General features: G+C 41.8%; 1 protein-coding gene across 11 annotated transcripts in view; it reads left to right on the top strand.

The window, feature by feature from the left end:
- FAM193B (family with sequence similarity 193 member B) overlaps window positions 1-17,147 on the top strand; it is a 41,073-nt gene that overhangs the window by 12,086 nt on the left and 11,840 nt on the right. For 10 of the 11 annotated variants that reach the window (XR_012473727.1, XR_012473726.1, XR_012473728.1 and 7 more), the window contains 6 exons: window positions 2,345-2,401; window positions 4,607-4,831; window positions 6,357-6,594; window positions 8,768-9,176; window positions 9,893-10,088; window positions 10,421-10,660. Coding sequence is in view for 8 of the 11 variants with exons in the window: in XM_074212290.1 (XP_074068391.1) it covers window positions 4,751-4,831; window positions 6,357-6,594; window positions 8,768-9,176; window positions 9,893-10,088; window positions 10,421-10,660 (1,164 nt within the window). In the remaining 3 variants the exon portion in view is untranslated. The remainder of the gene's footprint in view (window positions 1-2,344; window positions 2,402-4,606; window positions 4,832-6,356; window positions 6,595-8,767; window positions 9,177-9,892; window positions 10,089-10,420; window positions 10,661-17,147) is intronic. The other variant, XM_074212291.1, reaches the window with a different exon arrangement.

Genomic DNA, 17,147 nt, shown 5'->3' with positions numbered 1-17,147 from the left:
CAGGGAGGGGGGGAGACCTAAAAGCTGTCTTCAAATGAAAGGCTTTCACCTAGGACAGGAATTAGACTTGTTTTATTTGGCCTTAGAAAGCAGAAAGTGGGAGTAACAGGTAGAAATCATAAAAGGCATGTTTTGTTTCCATGGAAGGAAAAATTTAGAACTGTCCTAAAGTGGAATCAGCTTGCTTCCATTGATACTGAACTCCCTCTTACTGGAAGTAGTTAAATAAAGACTGGATGATCTCTTATTAAGGTTCTTGATTAGCTAGGAATTGGGCTAGATGTTCCAAGAGATTCTTTCTGGTTCTGGGATTCTATCAGTGACCAGTGGAATAACTGGCTAAATAGTGTTGTATAGTTGACTATCATTGATTAGTTAGATTATAAATGAAGGTTCAGAGTAAATCTAGGCAGAATTAAACATGCACAATATAAAATCTTTTATTATTTATTTTAGGTTTTTTTTTTTTTTTTTTGCAAGGCAGTGGGGCTAAGTGGATTGCCCAGTGCCACACAGCTAGGTAATTATTGTCTGAGGCCGGATTTGAACTCAGGTACTCCTGACTCCAGGGCCCAGTGCTCTATCCACTGTGTCACCTAGCCGTCCCTAAAATCTTTTATTTCTTGGAGGGGAATTCTAAATATGTACTCTAAGGGAGAGAGGGGCCCAAGGGTTAAGTTCGGCAGCCATGAAAATCCTCAAAAATGCTTCTGTAGAGCAGGAGTGCTAATCTACTGGGCAGAGTTCTGTAATTCTTTATCCTCTCAGAACTATGGAGACTCTTGGGTAGATTTATGATTTCATGATATGTCCTCTTCTAGGGAGTTGGGTGCATTTTCTTCTCAGATAAGGTACTGATCTCCCTTTAATGTACCATGGCAACCTTGCCTACTGACTATATAGCTGGAAGGATCTGGTAGGGATAGTAGTGGGAGTGGCATTCTACTCCTCCCTGCTAGGAGTGTGCTAATCCTTCTAGGTAGGGGAAGCACTTGAGTCTGAGGGAGAGAGTCCAGCCTTCTCATACTACCATAGTCACAGAACAGAGGGAACAAGAGATGGTTCATTTTGATGTGACAGGCACAGCTGTCCCAGAATATCTTGAGGAAGACCAGATCCCCACCCACCCCACCCCCTATCCCAACTGCCTGGTTGGCATTTGATCACAGGCATGTGCCTTTGGCTCCTTGCTTGCTAAACCTAGCCTGCCCTTCAGAAATGAGGTTTCAGTTCTAAAGCCAAGCCATTGTGGAAAAAGGTAAACTATCAAACCTTCATTGTGCAGAACTTCTTCATTTCTTCATCCATTGCCTTAGGAACATTCCAAATCTTACTTGTTCAAAAGTTAGACAAGAATGATTCTTGCCCTGAGAGAGGTAATGTTCTAAGTGGATGGCTTTTTATAGGTTTGTCATATAAAATAGAAACTGTAATGTTTATATGCATATATCATACACACATTTCAACATACCACTGTATAAACATAAAAGGGAGACATTTATATTAGACCTAATGATAGCCACATGGCAGTACTCACCAGTTTAAGGCCCTGGCTGATAATCTCAGTGTCTGCTTTCCTGGTTTTAACCTCCATAATTTTGGGTGGGAGTTGCTTCCACCCTCTCCCTTATCCTCATCTTTTCCCCATCTGTAAAATGAGAGAGCTAGGTAGATAATCTCTAAGGTTCCATCTATTTATATGATGCTCCTCCTAGAGCATTTTGAGAAAATATCTGACCAAAAAACCCATTTCCCGAAAAATCTCCTGTTCAATTTTTTGGGGGAAATGTGGGAATGAAAACACCTTTCTCTCTGTGTGCTTCAGCTTCCTCTCTGGCCTTCCAACTCAGGAGTCCCATGTGTTTCAGTGCAGCCCCCCAGTAGTGCTGCCTGTTGTCTAGGAGTTCCTTACCCTCAGTGGACAAGGAGGGTCTTTTCCCCAGGCTATAGCACTGTGCTCTTGCCAGCTGTCCCACTCACTCATTGATTGCCTTCTGTACTTAATGCCACTCAGGGAAAGAATGAACCTTCAGGGCCCCAGGTTTATTAGGTGAGAGGAAGGAAAGAGCAGTGAAGGGGGCTGAGCTTTACCTCCTAGGGCACACCTCCGATGAGGCGGAGTGCTGGCAGAAGGAGGCTCTACTGGGGCAGCTTTGGAGCTCAGTGATTAGTGGAGGGAAGATGGGGGATGGGGAGGGAGGGTGGTGGGAAGGATGCAGCAAATCGGGGGCTCCTGAAGCAGGGCCTGGGTGAAAGAAAGGGATGGTAGAGGGAGAAATCCTCTCCTGGATTGAGGCAGCACAGCTTCCTAGCCTTTGTGTTTCTGCTATTCTCTCCTAAATAGCTGGGACCTTCAAGTCAAATTCCCATGGGATGACATTCTGTGTGTCCTGAAACCAAGGTGAGCGTTATAGGGAATGTAATGTAGGCATTGTCTTGGGTTCTTCCTCTTGGGCACCTAGTTATTGAGGAATATTGGACCAGTCAGTCACTTCCAGTGTGTTAACAAAAATCACAACTCAATACTTGGCAGGGTTGAGAAGAAAATGGTATCCACATACATATAATTAGAATTCTTTTTGGACATTCATTCTGACCTGATCACCAAAATAATCATATCCTTTGATCCAGTAATCAATCCTATTGTATGCCCTCTAAGTGTTATAAAGAAGAAAAAAGATTCAGTCAAACACATGGAGAGAGAATAATATTGTTTGTAATTGCAAAGAACTGGAAACAACCCAAGTGTCCAATAGTGAATGACTAAATAAGTTATAGTAGATTAATGTAATGGAAGATTACAATTCCATTTAAAATGTGTATAACATGAAGAAAAATTGAAATGAAATGTTATCAGTGTGAAGAAAAAGAGAACCAAAAGGAACTATATACATTTACTTTTGAGGAGTAGCATGATCTATCACAATAGAAAGGACACTCACTAGCCTTGAAGTCAAAAGACCTGGGTTTGAGTACTGGATTTTCTGCTTACTAGCAAGTCACTTCACTTTGGGGCAGGTTTTTCTTAATCATTAAAATAAAAATACTAATACTTAAACTACTGACTTTACAGAGTTATCATGAGGAAAGTACTTTGGAAACCCTAAAGCATTATAAAGATAAATGTAAACTGCTTTTATAAAAGAAAAAGTAGATACCTAAATGCAGAGATGAATAGGAGATAGAGGAGAAGCTAATAAGTTGTCATGGAATACTATATGTAGAAATTAATTTTTTGAATTGTGAATACTTATAAAAGTTTGCTTAATTAGTTTTCTTTTTGAAGTTCTGTGTATAACTATTTTAAAAAGAAAGCTTCTAGTTGCTGTCCTCAAGGTAAACTGGATTTCCAATGAACTAGTGATGAGGTCAGATGGTTAATGTTTATTGTGTGGGAGGTGGCAGGGCCAAGGTCAGCTCCATGCCTGTGCTTGCTACCTCATAACTATGAAGCCCAAATGACTGGGTGTCTTTGGTAGAATAAAAGGAATATTCACTATATTTGAAATCCCTTGTTCTCCAGATCTCAGCTGTGCTGCTAGTATGACCTTGGGCAAGTGATTTCATCTGGGCCCTTGTTTTACTCACTTTCAGTTGATAATGTTAAGCTAGATGATCTCTAGTGACCCTTCCAGCAATAAATTTAGTACTTCTGTGAAATTCCCAATTGTTCTCCTTGGACCAAGCTTTTGTGAATGTCCTCTGGAGTTTCCTTTAGATCACCATTCTCCATTTATTTTGCAGGAACTACTAAACAGCTGCTTAGTTTCTCAAAAGCAACTCTATGCAGAGGCTCCATAAGCAGCAGTAATGGAAGTGTTGATCATAAGATCATTTATATCACTTGAACTCCTAAGTGTCTCTCTTTTGAGTATCCAGTCCAATAGGAGATAGTTTGTTATAGTTTTGGAACTACTTAGATGTATCTTCCCCCCCTCTCTATAAGGGGCATGTACCAATATAACTGTACCCTGCAAATTAAAACAAAACCAAAAAATAACTTAACGCAAATATTCTGTATCTGTGCCCAATTTGAGAGATGACATTATGCTGGGAATATTGCATTTTCCTTACTAGGTTTTTTTCTGGAGAAGTTGATACTTTTATCACTACAGTGGTTGGATTCCTTGTGGGTGTCTAGTACCCTAGAGTTAGATAGTTTTAAGAAGAGACTCTCAGTGCTGTGCAGAATACAACATGGAGAGTTTTGTTTCTTGAGTTGGGTTTAGAATTCCATCATGTTCCCTCTTCCCTCCTACCCCTCCTAGTTTGGATCGGTTACATCCTTATGACTAGATCTGTACAGTAGATTATGCTAGGTTGATCCAAGTAGAGTTATATAATGGTCCCTTCCAAATGTATGTTCACCCCATAGCATAGGATTGGCTTTCTACTTTTTTTTTTAATCACATGCTGATTACTATTTAGACTGCATAAACAACTGGGTAAATAATGAGCTTTAGTTAGACCTGGTCATTTCTCTTTAAGCTGGAATTTCCCACTTCTCAGCAATCCTGCCCTGACTACTTGGTCCCCAGTAGATGTCTTCGCTTTTCATCCTTACAGCCTCATCCCCTTTGAAACCTTGTTTGTGTTTGTCATACAGGTTCTGCCAACTTCTGATGAGTCAGTACAGACATGCTGCTTGCTATGTCATCGGGAGCGCACGGAGTGGGGAGACCCTTCCCACAATAGGGAAAGGCTTCCACCCGACTTTGTGCCAACGATCGTGCAGAACCTGCTGGGAGAGATGCCTCTGTGGATCTGCCAGACCTGTCGAAAGAGTGTAGAGGATGAGGAAAGGAAGGTCCTGCAAGAACAGCCCCTTGCGGTAGGTGCACAGTATCCTCCAATTGCAGAGAAAGGCCCTTAAACCAAAATTTGTCCCAATCCCAAGATATGTGGAGGATAGCATTGGAGATGCCTTAGGAAAAGATCCTGTAGTTCCTGTTCTGAGGGGATATATATGTCTCCTTATATATCCCCTCAGATGACTTCTGTTGGATGACTCCACCTACCCTTGCATCAAGAGGCTGGAGTCACTATTTTGAGGTGGCAGCAAAACTCTGGAATCAGGTTTTGGGAAGAGGAGAGAGGACTAGGTGGCCTATTAGTTCATTGGGATAGTCTGGGAGCAACCTGAAGGGCAAAGCTGCCTGGACTGGATGGCAGCACCTCTGGTCCAGTGACTGCTCCTCCACCTCATATTAGAACTGGAAGGGGGGTGCAGCTAAGTAGTGCAGTGAATAGAGCACTGGCCCAGGAGTCCAGAGTACTTCATCTCAGGCAGCTAGGTGGTGCAGTGGTTAAAGCACTGGCTCTGGAGTCAGGAGTACCTGGGTTCAAATCCGGCCTCAGACACTTAATAATTACCTAGCTGTGTGACCTTGAGCAAGCCACTTAACCCCGTTTGCCTTGCAAAAACCTTAAAAAAAAAGAACTGGAAGGGACTTTATAGGTCTTCTAAACCAACCTCCCTCCTTTTACAGAGGAGGATAATGAATCTTGTACAGGTGAAATGACATGTCCAAGGTCACATAAGTAGTAAGTGACAAAGTTGGGAATCAAAACTAGGTCTGCTGAGGCTTCTGACTCTCAAGTCCAGTGCTCTTTCCATTGTACCATAATTCCTCCCTATTTCTTCTGCTCAGTTTTATAGCATCATGAAAGTCAGACGGGACCTTTTGGAGGCCTGAGGATGAGTTTTGAAAGCTTGGAATTAGCCACCTCAAAGGATCAGCCCCATAAAAATTCGTAAAACAAAATCAGAGGGGCAGCTAGGTGGCACAATGGATAGATCACTTGCCCTGGAGTCAGGTGGACCTGAGTTCAAATCCTGTCCCAGACACTTAATAATTGCCTAGTGGTGTGACCTTGGGCAAGTCACTTAATCCCATTGCCTTAAATAAATTAAAAAAATTTTTTTTAAATCAGGCATGTGCCTCTTTGTTACAAAAGCTTGATGATCTCACTCCTGCCCTACTGATACTTAAACATGATTTACCTTTCCCTTCCCTTCCCTTCCTCCTTCCCTCCCTAATTTCTACCATTATCAGACTTTGTTAGTTTTAGAGTGAGTGCCTGCCTGTCAGTCTTTTGTTTCCTTTTCCCCAAGATTCCTCACACTCCTTTAACTCCTAGCTCAGTTTTCTGTCTGTCTCTCAGGCCCAGCTTTGTTTCTGCAACAGGGCAATGAGATGTTGATTTTCTCTGTTTCTCAGGATCATGGTAGATGTTACTTGGTAGAGGCTGAGGTTCCTGCAGGCAGACCTCCTTTCCCAAGGGTCTGCAGGCAGAGGGAGTTGTTGCAGGAAATAAGGTGCTCTGTGTTGATCATTTTTTTCCCCTTCCTCCAGGTCTCATTATCACACACAAGCTGCAAGTCACAATCTTGTGGGGGTGGCTCCCACTCTTCTTCCTCTTCTTCTTCTTCATCATCATCGTCCTCCTCCTCCTCCTCATGCCATGGGAACTCAGGGGACTGGGATCCTAGTTCGTTCCTGTCTGCACACAAACTCTCGGGCCTCTGGAACTCCCAGCAGGCTGGTGGTACCGGGCAGGGCCCCTCTATTGGGGGCCCCTCTGCTGCACCTGGTGAGTCTCAAGCTCACCAGAGCCCTCTCCCTCCAATTGGACAGTAGGCAAGCCATGAGGCTTCTAGGTACTGGTTAACTATAGTGAAAGAGAGACTCACCTACAAAAATACTTTGTATTAGATGACTGTTAACAGCTGCACATTAATTACATGAATTGATGGGATTATTCAAAGTAATGTCCAATGGGAGAAAGGTGCCAGGAGGTTTATCCACTAGGAAACCAAGAAGGAGATCCCTGGATATCTAACACCAGTATTGACACCCACTGTCTTGATGATCTAGACAAAGGATATCCCTTCCTTGACTTCATTTTCCCTACCTGCAAAATGAGCAGAGCGACATTCTCTTCCCTTCCACAGGAGATCAGTAAATAGATCAGATGGGCTTTTTGGTACTAGTCTTATTATTCAGGGATTTGGGAGATTAGAAAATTCTTTTTAGACTTTGTGACAATACCAGGAGACCTAGAAAAAGCATGCCTTGCATCTGAACTGAGAAGCTGAGCTCAGCAAAGCAATATTGTGCTGTGAGTCTTTGGAAGCCAGATAGTACTTTGCTCATATTTATTTTTGTGTAAAAGCCCAACTGAGTATTCTGGGCTTTTCTTACCTCCAAGAGAGTTGGAAGTAGCCTGTTCTGAGATGGAAAAGTCAACCTATGAGGTGCCCGAGAAAGCCCCCTAAACTGCAGAAGAAAAATTCTCCTTTCCCTCTGCCTTTATTTCAAGTAAAAAATATGCCAGTCTCCCCTGGTCTCCAGATTGCATCAGACAGACTCCCCCACCTTAAGGGTTCCTGATCTGAGTTACCAGGTGCTCTCCTCTCAGGAGGTTTCCTGGGGCTCTCCTCTGCCTACCTCACTCAAGTTCTGCAAAACACTTCCCAGGCAGGTCCAAGATTATGTGCAGTAGATTCATCCCACCACATCTGTACCTCCTGCCAGGATAGACCAGAGGTGCAGGGGCCCAGCAATAACTGCCCTAGCAGAAGTGGAAATATTTGTTTCCTTATTTCTTGCTGCTATCTCTGGTCTAGGAGATTGAGGCTTATTCCTCAATATATTCCCTCTGCCTTGTTTGTGGGTTTTTTTTTTTGAGCCTAGCCAGTTGGGAGACAGTGGAATTGGAACTTCCTTTCTCCATATTGGCTCATACCAACTTCCCTTGGAATCTAGGTGTGGTCTAACCCCTGTTGCTTTATTGGTTCCCAACTCAAGGGAAGATGATATCTTTGCTCTTCTTGTTCTAGTCAAACAAGAAGGGATGGTGGTAGTATCTACTTCTGAGGTCCTCTGGTCTGGGAGGAGCTGCCCTGGTACATTCATCTAACTTTCCAAGAGACAGTCACATTCCAGACTGCCTGTAGTCAACTCAGATACTGAACCTCATTTTACTGCAAGGCATCTATCACCCTCTCCTGGTATTCTTTTTGCTTGTTTAAAAGTGTTTAAAAGTCAGTCCCTTTTACCACATCTTGCTGGAGGGATCCCATTGAATTTCTTGACTATGATTCCCTACCCACTGGTGGTAATACAACCTTTCTGGTCTACTGTTCAAAAAGACACATCCCAGAAATTGTAAAACCTTGTGGAATGGTCTTATTTTCTGCCCTTCCTTAAGAAAATTTCTTACCTGAAGTTTAATTGCCCCAAGAAGATGATGCTCCCAGCTCCTGCAATGAGAGTTCTTGGATGAATTCTTGTAAACTTTAAGAGATCACAGCTGGTGTCTCCTCTGTTCAGGACTTTAAAAAAAATTTAATGAAATTCATGATATGTTCAGATATCAGCACACTGCAGGATGAAAATGACCAAGGATGTTTTTGGAGCCCACCAGTGTGATAGTGCGCTCTTGCTTCTTTGATCACAAAGTTGCTTGGGTTGCAATTAGGCAAGGAATCATTACAAAGATTCATGCCCAGCTCCAGAGCCTGGTCTTTTTTTTTCTCCCCAAGTTTGGGAGAATGTGGAATGACTGGCTATATTCAGGAATTAGTCTTCTTTTATAAACTTGACTTTAATCCTCTATGTACCTATTTAGGGAAACAATTTATCCTACAAAAGTGAAAATAATCATTTATGCATTCCTTTCCCTTCCTCCCTTTATGGAGATGACTGGCTTCCATTCTTCTCCTGACCTGCCTTGATACTTCTTCACTCCTATCTGCCTACAGGTGAGGCCTTCCACTCCTCTGAACATCACCGGCACTCAGACCTCACCGCACCCCCCAACAGTCCCACTGGTCATCCCCAGCCACCAGCATCACTGATCCCTGTGCACCCAGGACCCTTTGGATCTCCACCCCATGCCCACTTAACCCCTACTGCCCAGGCAGCACCTTTCCCCACACCTGTCCCCAACAATCATGCTCCAGTGCCCAAGACACCTTCGGAGTCACCTGCTGCTGCCATTGCTGCCCCACATAGCCCAGCACCATGTAAGAGCTCTCACCTATCATCTGCCAACATGCCGCTTCTGAAGATGCCTCCTCCACTCTCAGGGTGTAATCACCCCTGCAACGGGCACTGCACTGGCTCTCTGGTCCCTCAAGCTGCCTCACATCAACTTCCCAGCACTAACAGGTCAGTGGGGAGAAGCATTGGTGAATTTGCAGTAGTTAGGGCTGTGAAGGTCAAGGAATGTGGAAACAACCCAAAGAATGTTTGGGGGGAAGTTGAGGGGTGGTATTTCTTGCATTCCTGAAAGGACTAGAAGATCAGAGGTGACCAGTCTACATTGTGAGAACTTTCCTTCCCTCAGCCTAGAAGCTGGTGTCCCATTCTTCCTCTTTTTCACAGCAGGGATTAAAGTTCAAATTGGTCATTTTTGATATTCAGAGGACTGTTATTGGGACCCTATTTTCAGCTTGCTGCTCTGTTACCTAAACCTCAGCCTTTGGCCCTGGCCTCTGGGAGAAAGGATCGTTGTCAGTTCCTGTGAAGCGTGGTGCTGGGGCCTTGGTCCCTGCTGGTCGGTGTTGGCTCTCACTGGGGCTGCTGCTTGAGGAGGGAGTACCAAAGCTAACTCTCTCCCAGCTTGGGTCCTGGATGACCTTTCTGGTTAGTCTTATCTTTCCTGAGTCATCCTAAATAAGTCATAGTGCCTTCTGGGAGGGGGATGGGTTCTCCTGAGTTCTGATAACTCAACAGCAACCTAGACCATTGAATTTAGGGCATCGGGGTCTTTGGCAGTGAAACATGACTAATGCTTGTCCTTGATATGGTGAAGAAATGCCTCTCTCTACCTGGCCCTGGCTTCTGTAAACACATCCTCACTTCTTGTCTGCTTCTGTCTGCAGAGACTCTGGATGCAAGGGGCACAAGTTTACAAATGGTACGGGCTGCCATCCACCACAGTCGTGTGATGCAGATGAGGGACTGGGAGAGGATGAGGACAGCAGCTCAGAACGAAGCTCCTGCACCTCGTCCTCCACCACTCAGAAAGATGGGAAATTCTGTGACTGCTGCTACTGCGAGTTCTTTGGACACAACGCGGTGAGTGAGTGCTTGGAGACCAATAGGAGACAGGGAGAGGGAGCAGGTTAGTTAGCTGGATCCTCTGCGTGGCTCTCATCACCCTGAGCTGCGCTACTCTGTGAAAGTTCTGGATTATCCCACCTAGACTCAGAGCCTGGACCGAGTTAGTGGAGTCTGCTGAGGGGAGAAGCTGGATCTCTGAGCTGAGGCAGGATTGGTGCCACTTGGCCCTTGCTTCTAGTGCTGGAAAGAAGAATGTTCTTATGTCTCACTACACAGCCTGCATTGGGGGCTGGAAAGGTGTAGGCTTCCCAAGCTCGGAGTCTAACATCAGGACGCCCCTCTTCCAGCCCCCCGCTGCCCCGACAAGTCGCAACTATGCTGAGATCCGAGAGAAGCTGCGCTCGCGGCTGACCAAGAGGAAAGAGGAGCTGCCCCAGAAGATGGGTCTGGCAGGGAGTGGTCCAGGTGAACCAGCTGTGGACCATCGGGATGTGGACGAACTGCTGGACTACATCAACAGTACTGAACCCAAACCCCTCAACAGTGCCAAGGCAGCCAAGCGAGCACGTCACAAACTGAAGAAGAAGGTAGGTTGGAGAGGATTGGCTTCTTCCACCCCTTGCTTTGGAAATAGTCAAGTACTGTTGTTGAGTTGCCTCAGCCTGGGGTTAGCTCAACTTGTTTCAATTTTGTTTATAAATCATTTACTAAATATCTCCTTATGCACAGCCAAGTGATAAGTACTGGAGATTGGAAGATAGATTTGACACGAACCCTCATCTCATAGAGATGACCCATAAGGATGGGGCAGCTCAATTAATTCAACAGATAATTATAGCATAGTTAAGCATAAAAGGAGAGAAATCCTAATGTTTTAAGATTAATGAGGTCCTTTAACTTGGGTTTGGGGATAGGACATCAGCTTTGTGAATAAAGTAACACCTGAGTTGTATCTTGAGGAACTGGCCTTCTGGAAATGGAGTTGTGGTTGAAGAGTAATTCATTGTTGTGTATAATGGAATACTTCGTGAACAAAAACTTGAGAGATAGACAAAAGTGGACGAGAATGAGGGGGGTAGGGGGGAAGCCTGTAGGAGAGTAGCCTAAAGAAGGGGAAGTAGTAAGATGCTGTTGGAGAATGTTTGGTCACAGAAGCAAAGGAGTTTGGGTTATCTCTCAGGATATCAGGCTGTCTTGAGGAATTTCTAGAGAAAGGAAGAAGACAGCATGTTGGTCTCCTAGACTGGGAAGTATAGGCATATATAGAACCTATATGAATTCTGTAGTTTGTCCTTAAGCTTCTATTACTAGTTGTGATTATGGTCTTATTGCCCCCATGCCATGCCACAGGTAATAAATACCTTTAGTTCCAAGTCAACAAATTGTGGAACATGGACAGGAGTGGGGAAGAGACTTGAGGCAGGGCGACCAACCAGAACTCTTGCACAATAATCCAGACATGAGTTGATGAAGGCCTGCACTTGAGTGGTGATAGAGTCAGAGGAGAGCAAAAGGTATATACAAGAGATGCCACCAATGTAGAATGGATAGGACTTGACAACTGAATGGATATGGAAGGGAAAGAGTAAAGAGTTGAGAAGGACACAAACATCTTCTGATCTTTGTGCATTCACATTTATATAAGTGTCTTTTTAAAAATATTGCTGTTAATGTAATATGTGCTTTTTTAAAGTGTACTTTCTACTGCACATTTGATTCCTATCAAAAAAGCAGTTTATACGGGGTGGCTAGGTGGCACAGTGGACAGAGCACCGGCCCTGAAGTCAGGTCCTGTACCTGAGTTCAAATCTGGCCTCAGACACTTAATAATTACCTAGCTGTGTGGCCTTGGGCAAGCCACTTAACTCCATTGCCTAGCAAAAACCAAAAAAAAAAAGCAGTTTATAAATGTTAGATAAAATAATAAGAATTTAATCCAGACTTAAGCTTCATAAGAAAAATTTTTTTTGGATTACAACAGGCAGGAGTGGGTAGGATTGGTGATATTTAAATAGGAATATTTAAGGAACACTGACTTCTTTAGGAATATAGCTTACATGAGAGTATCTTATTTTAACATTGCATGGATACATGACTTCTAGGTACCATGATCTCCAGGTACATTTTTTACTTGATAGAGAATACAGCCCTGCCACACCTTAGTAGTTGGCTATATAAGGTAGAAAAAAAGTTCATAATCCATTAACTAACCCGCTGTTGCTTTATCTCTTCACATTTAGATTTTTCTTGATTCTGTTCAATTTACTTTGCATCAATTCACATAAAGAACTTTTCCATGCATCTCTGTCTTCATCATACTAGTCATTTCGTACTGAATAATAATAGTCCATTTCATTCTTGTGTCACAGTTTAACTTTTCTCCAGTGGATGGCTAGTTCTTCTTTCTAAGACCATCAGTGCATCTTTCCCTCACCCCCTAAGCAGCTCAATGTCACCTCAAATAGATCCTCCATTTTTTTTTAAGATCCCTAGATTAACCAATACTCTTCTCTGTTGGGTGAAGTGTATTTAATTTAGCCTTTAATTATATAGCTCCTATTTACCAGACCAAGGAAGTATTGCTTTGATTTTTATCTTCCTACCATTAAAAAACTCTCATCTGGGTCCTTGATTACCCAAATATCTTCATTCCTTTATTCACATTAAATCTATCCTTGAGGGGCAGCTAGGTGGTGTAGTGGATAAAGCACTGGCCCTGGAGTCAGGAGTACCTGGGTTCAAATCCGGTCTCAGACACTTAATAATTACCTAGCTGTGTGGCCTTGGGCACGCCACTTAACCCTGTTTGCCTTGCAAAAACCTAAAAAAAAAAAACCAAACCCAACTATCTTTGTATGTCTAATCTTTGGATTCTCTCCAGTTTCTCTTTTTATGGAGGTGACCAGAGACTGAATGAAGAAGCTGGGTGAACTCTTCATTGCCTCTTTTCAACTGTAATTTACTTCTTGGGCCTTGCCCAGAATTGCTTCTACTTTTAATATGTTTTTACATCTATCTAACCATATATTCATGTACATTCACAGACACATGTGCTTGATGTGTATGTCATTTAGCTGCCTTTCATCTTTCCAATCATCAGATTGCTCATGAGAAGGTTTCTTGCTCTAGCATTTGTACTCTGTCTTTTTGGCCTTGTAATTAGATCTTGTCCTCTTAGATCTTGAATAAATCTAGTACTTTAACCAATTCTGTCTGTGCTCATCAAACTGTTATTAACAAGTTTTTTCACTGTTAGCGTTGGTAGGTTGGCTTGATGTGACTTTGCCCCAATCAGACCCTCTTTAGGGCCAAAGGGTTGGGACAGAGATGGTGTCACCTTAGCAGTCATCTTTCCCAGCTGCTTCATTTTATAGAAACAAATCCAGAGCAGTGTTTCGACTTAACCAGAGGTCACAGCTATTAAAAGGAGATGTAGTATTTAAACCAGAGCCCCTTGCTCCAAATCTAGCCCCCCTCTCTACCACCCTTTTGCTTGGTTCTCCACTTTCTTTTTCTCTTAACTTGGCAGGGGCTACTGAACTTTTTAAAGATCTTCTTACCCCAAAATTAGAGCCTCATATTACATTGAAACGACTTCTTTCAATCATCTGCTTTTATCATTTACATGATAACTTTTTTTTTAGTTTGTGCAAGGCATTGGGATTAAGTGACTTGCCCAAGGTTTCATAGCCAGGTAATTAAGTGTCTGAGGCTGGATTTGAACTCAGGTTCTCCTGACTCCAGAACTGATACTGTATTCACTGCACCACCTAGCTGCCCTGATAACTTTCTTATAATGATTTATATAACACCTGGAGAAGCAGGTTTTATTTTCCTCATTTTGTAGGTAAGACAACTAAGATGGTGAATTGACTTGCTTGAGATAACACAACTAATATGTTGAAGAGCTCAGTTCTCTCCATTCCAAGTTTTCTCATTTTCTCATTCTCATCCAACATTTTTCTCATTCCTTCCATGCTCCTCATGTCATTATCAGTATAATGCTTTCCTTATATGATTTGTCTTTCTTTTTGCATCTAATGTCTCAATTTTTACTTATATATAAATGTACACATGGAAATATGTTTATATATGTATACAAATGCATACACACATATTCCTATTTTTTTTGTTTCTGATAGCATTTCATTTTATATCTTACTGGAAAGCACTTTTTAGGAATCTAGCATCTTGCTACTTCTATTCAGGGTCCTCAAGGTCTCTGGGAAGAATGGTCTTTGTTCTTTTCTGATTTACTTTTTGGATTGTTATAAAATATTGATGTACAATTCAGTGGAGAGTCATTTGGAAACTCATACTCCTTCTCTCCTCCATGTAACATGCCCTTTTTCACTAAGTTTTATATGAACTTCTGATCTACCTCTTATTTCAGACTTGCTCTGCTCCTAGTTCATTCATCTTAAACACATTAGATGCAATGGTCTACACATTGTTCTTATGGCTAGGGAAACACAAAGTTTAAATAAAATGGAAAACAGTCCCTCCCTCATGGAGTTTGTTGTAATTGAGTTCTAGAACAGGCATAGAGACAAGTATCATACAAATAATTGTTGCATTAGGAAATTGCCTAGTGTGCTTTGTATGATCTATGATCTGAGCAGGAAAAATATCACGGTTATAATAAACAAAGGATTTCTGTGACATTTGAGTTGATTTTTAAAGGATGGATAAAGGAATTTAATAAGAAAAAAGGGAGAGGATATTTCAGGCAGAGAGAACAGCCTTAGAAAAGACTTAGAGGCAGGAATACATGAAGAATGTAAGGCTAATCAAAGATTCCCTTGCAAGCAATGAAAATTTCTTAAATTTTACTATTTATTTATTTATTTGTTTGTTTGTTTATTTATTTATTTGATTTTGGATTTTACAGTTTTCCCCCAATCTTGCTTCCCTCTTCCCACCCCCCCACAGAGGGCAATCTGTTAGTCTTTACCTTGTTTCCATGCTATACATTGATCTAAGTTGAATGTGTTGAGAGAGAAATCATATCCTTAAAGAAAAAAATAAAATATGAGAGCAAAATTACATAATAAGATTATGATTTGTTTGTTTTTTTAAGTTAAAGGCAATAGTCTTTGGTTTTTGTTCAAATTCCACAATTCTTTCTCAGGATACAGATGGTATTCTCCATTGCAGATAGCCCAAAATTGTCCCTGATTGTGCACTGATGGAATGAGCAAGTCCATTAAGATTGATCATCTTGCTTCAGTTTGGGGAAAAAAAGTTATCTTATTAGGTAATTTTGCTATCTCTTATACTTTATTTTTCTTCCTTAAGGATATGATTGCTCTCTCATCACTTTCAACTTAGATCAATGTATACCATGGAAACAGTGTAAAGACTAACAGACTGCCTTCTGTGGGGGTGGGAGGAGGGAAGCAAGAATAGGGATAAAATTGTAAAACTCAAAATAAATAAAATCTTTAGGGCTGTTTTTTTTTTTTTTTGTTAGGCAATAGGGTTAAGTGGTTTGCCCAAGACCACACAGCTAGTAATTATTAAGTGTCTGAGGCCAAATTTGAACTTAGGTACTCCTGACTACAGGGCTGGTGCTCTATCTACTGCGTCACTAGCCACCCCCAAAATCTTTCTTTTAAAAAAAAAAACCCATGTTGCTGTTAGGGTGTACAATGTTCTTCTGGTACCACTGAAGATTTTTGAGTAGAGGAATGCATCAATGAAATCCATGGAGAAGTGAGATTATTCAAGATAGTAACATGAAGGATGGTCTGAACGTTAAAAGTAGAATTGAGAAAACCTGTTAGGAATCTATTTCATTAGCTTCAGACAAGTAGGGAAAAGAGAGGAGGAGACAGATGTAAAGAGGTATTATGAAGGTAGAATCTGCAGGATTTGGTAACTAGAAATTTGAGGGAGGTAAGAATCACTAACTCCAAATTATAAACATGGATGATGGAGAAAATGATGGTGTGACTAACAGAAAAAAAAGTAAAGTTAGGTGAGAAAGCAAGTGCTGAGGGAAAGGGAAAGCAGACTCAGCTTTGGACCTTCTGAAGTTTTGGGTCATCCAGGTAGAAATATCTGGTGGACAGTAGGATGCTAGTTAGAAGATCAGTGGGGTAAGATCTGGATACAAATTTGGAAGATATTTGGGTAGGAAAATGATGGGTAGTTAAAGGGAGTTAATGAGACTGCAAATGGAAAAGTTGTAGAAAAAAGTAGAAAGGACAAGGGGTAAAATCTTGGGAGACTTTCTCAAGGGAATGAGGAACTAATCAAGGAAGGTGAGCCAAGAGCATGCACTGTCATTAAATCAAAAGAGTATCCAGTCTGAAGAGTAGTCAACAATATCAGAAGCTGCAGAGAAGACAGAGGATGAGAATGAAAATAGGCCATTGTAATAGGTTATTATAATCATTGGTGACATTGGAAGGAACAATCCAGGCAGAGAAGTAGAGACAGAAGCCTCACCAAAAAGACTGAGGAGTGAGGAAGTAGAGAGTTGAGGTATAGATAGCTTTTTCAGTAAGTTTGTACATTGAAGAAAGAAGAGAGCTGGGATAAAAATGGAGAAATTTGAACTTGTTTGTATTACTTGGTACTTACTTAACTGTATGACCTTTGGCTAGTCACTTAACCCTATTGTCTTGCAAAAATCTCCCCCCGCCCCCCAAAAATTGAGACCTCAGTTTTCCATTTTGTCTTAGATATGGCTTGAGTTTTTCTTCATGTTCAACTGCCAGAAGCAAATATCCATCAAAAAAATCTAAATCATAGATTTGTAAACTACACAAACCTTGAAGAAACTTTAAAAATTACCTCATCTAATTTGTTCATTTTACAGATCATGGAATTGTAGATTTCAGTTAGAAGTGACTTTAAATCTCTCTAGTCAGTCTGCTCCTTTTATAGATGAACTCTAACAGGGTTTCATGGCCACATAATGAGGTTGAATTGAAATTTGAGCCAAAGTTGTAGTCCAACTTCCATTAGTTCTACTATACCACACTGGGGTCCCTTGGGAGAGGATAGCACTGTCATATTCATTCCCTTATTGTTTATTCAACATTGCTTACTGTATACAAAATGCTG

The sequence above is a fragment of the Macrotis lagotis genome, chromosome 1, assembly GCF_037893015.1.
Source record: "Macrotis lagotis isolate mMagLag1 chromosome 1, bilby.v1.9.chrom.fasta, whole genome shotgun sequence".
Taxonomy (NCBI): domain Eukaryota; kingdom Metazoa; phylum Chordata; class Mammalia; order Peramelemorphia; family Peramelidae; genus Macrotis; species Macrotis lagotis.
The sequence above is the reverse complement of the archived record's forward strand: the minus strand, read 5'-3'. Positions and strand labels throughout refer to the sequence as shown.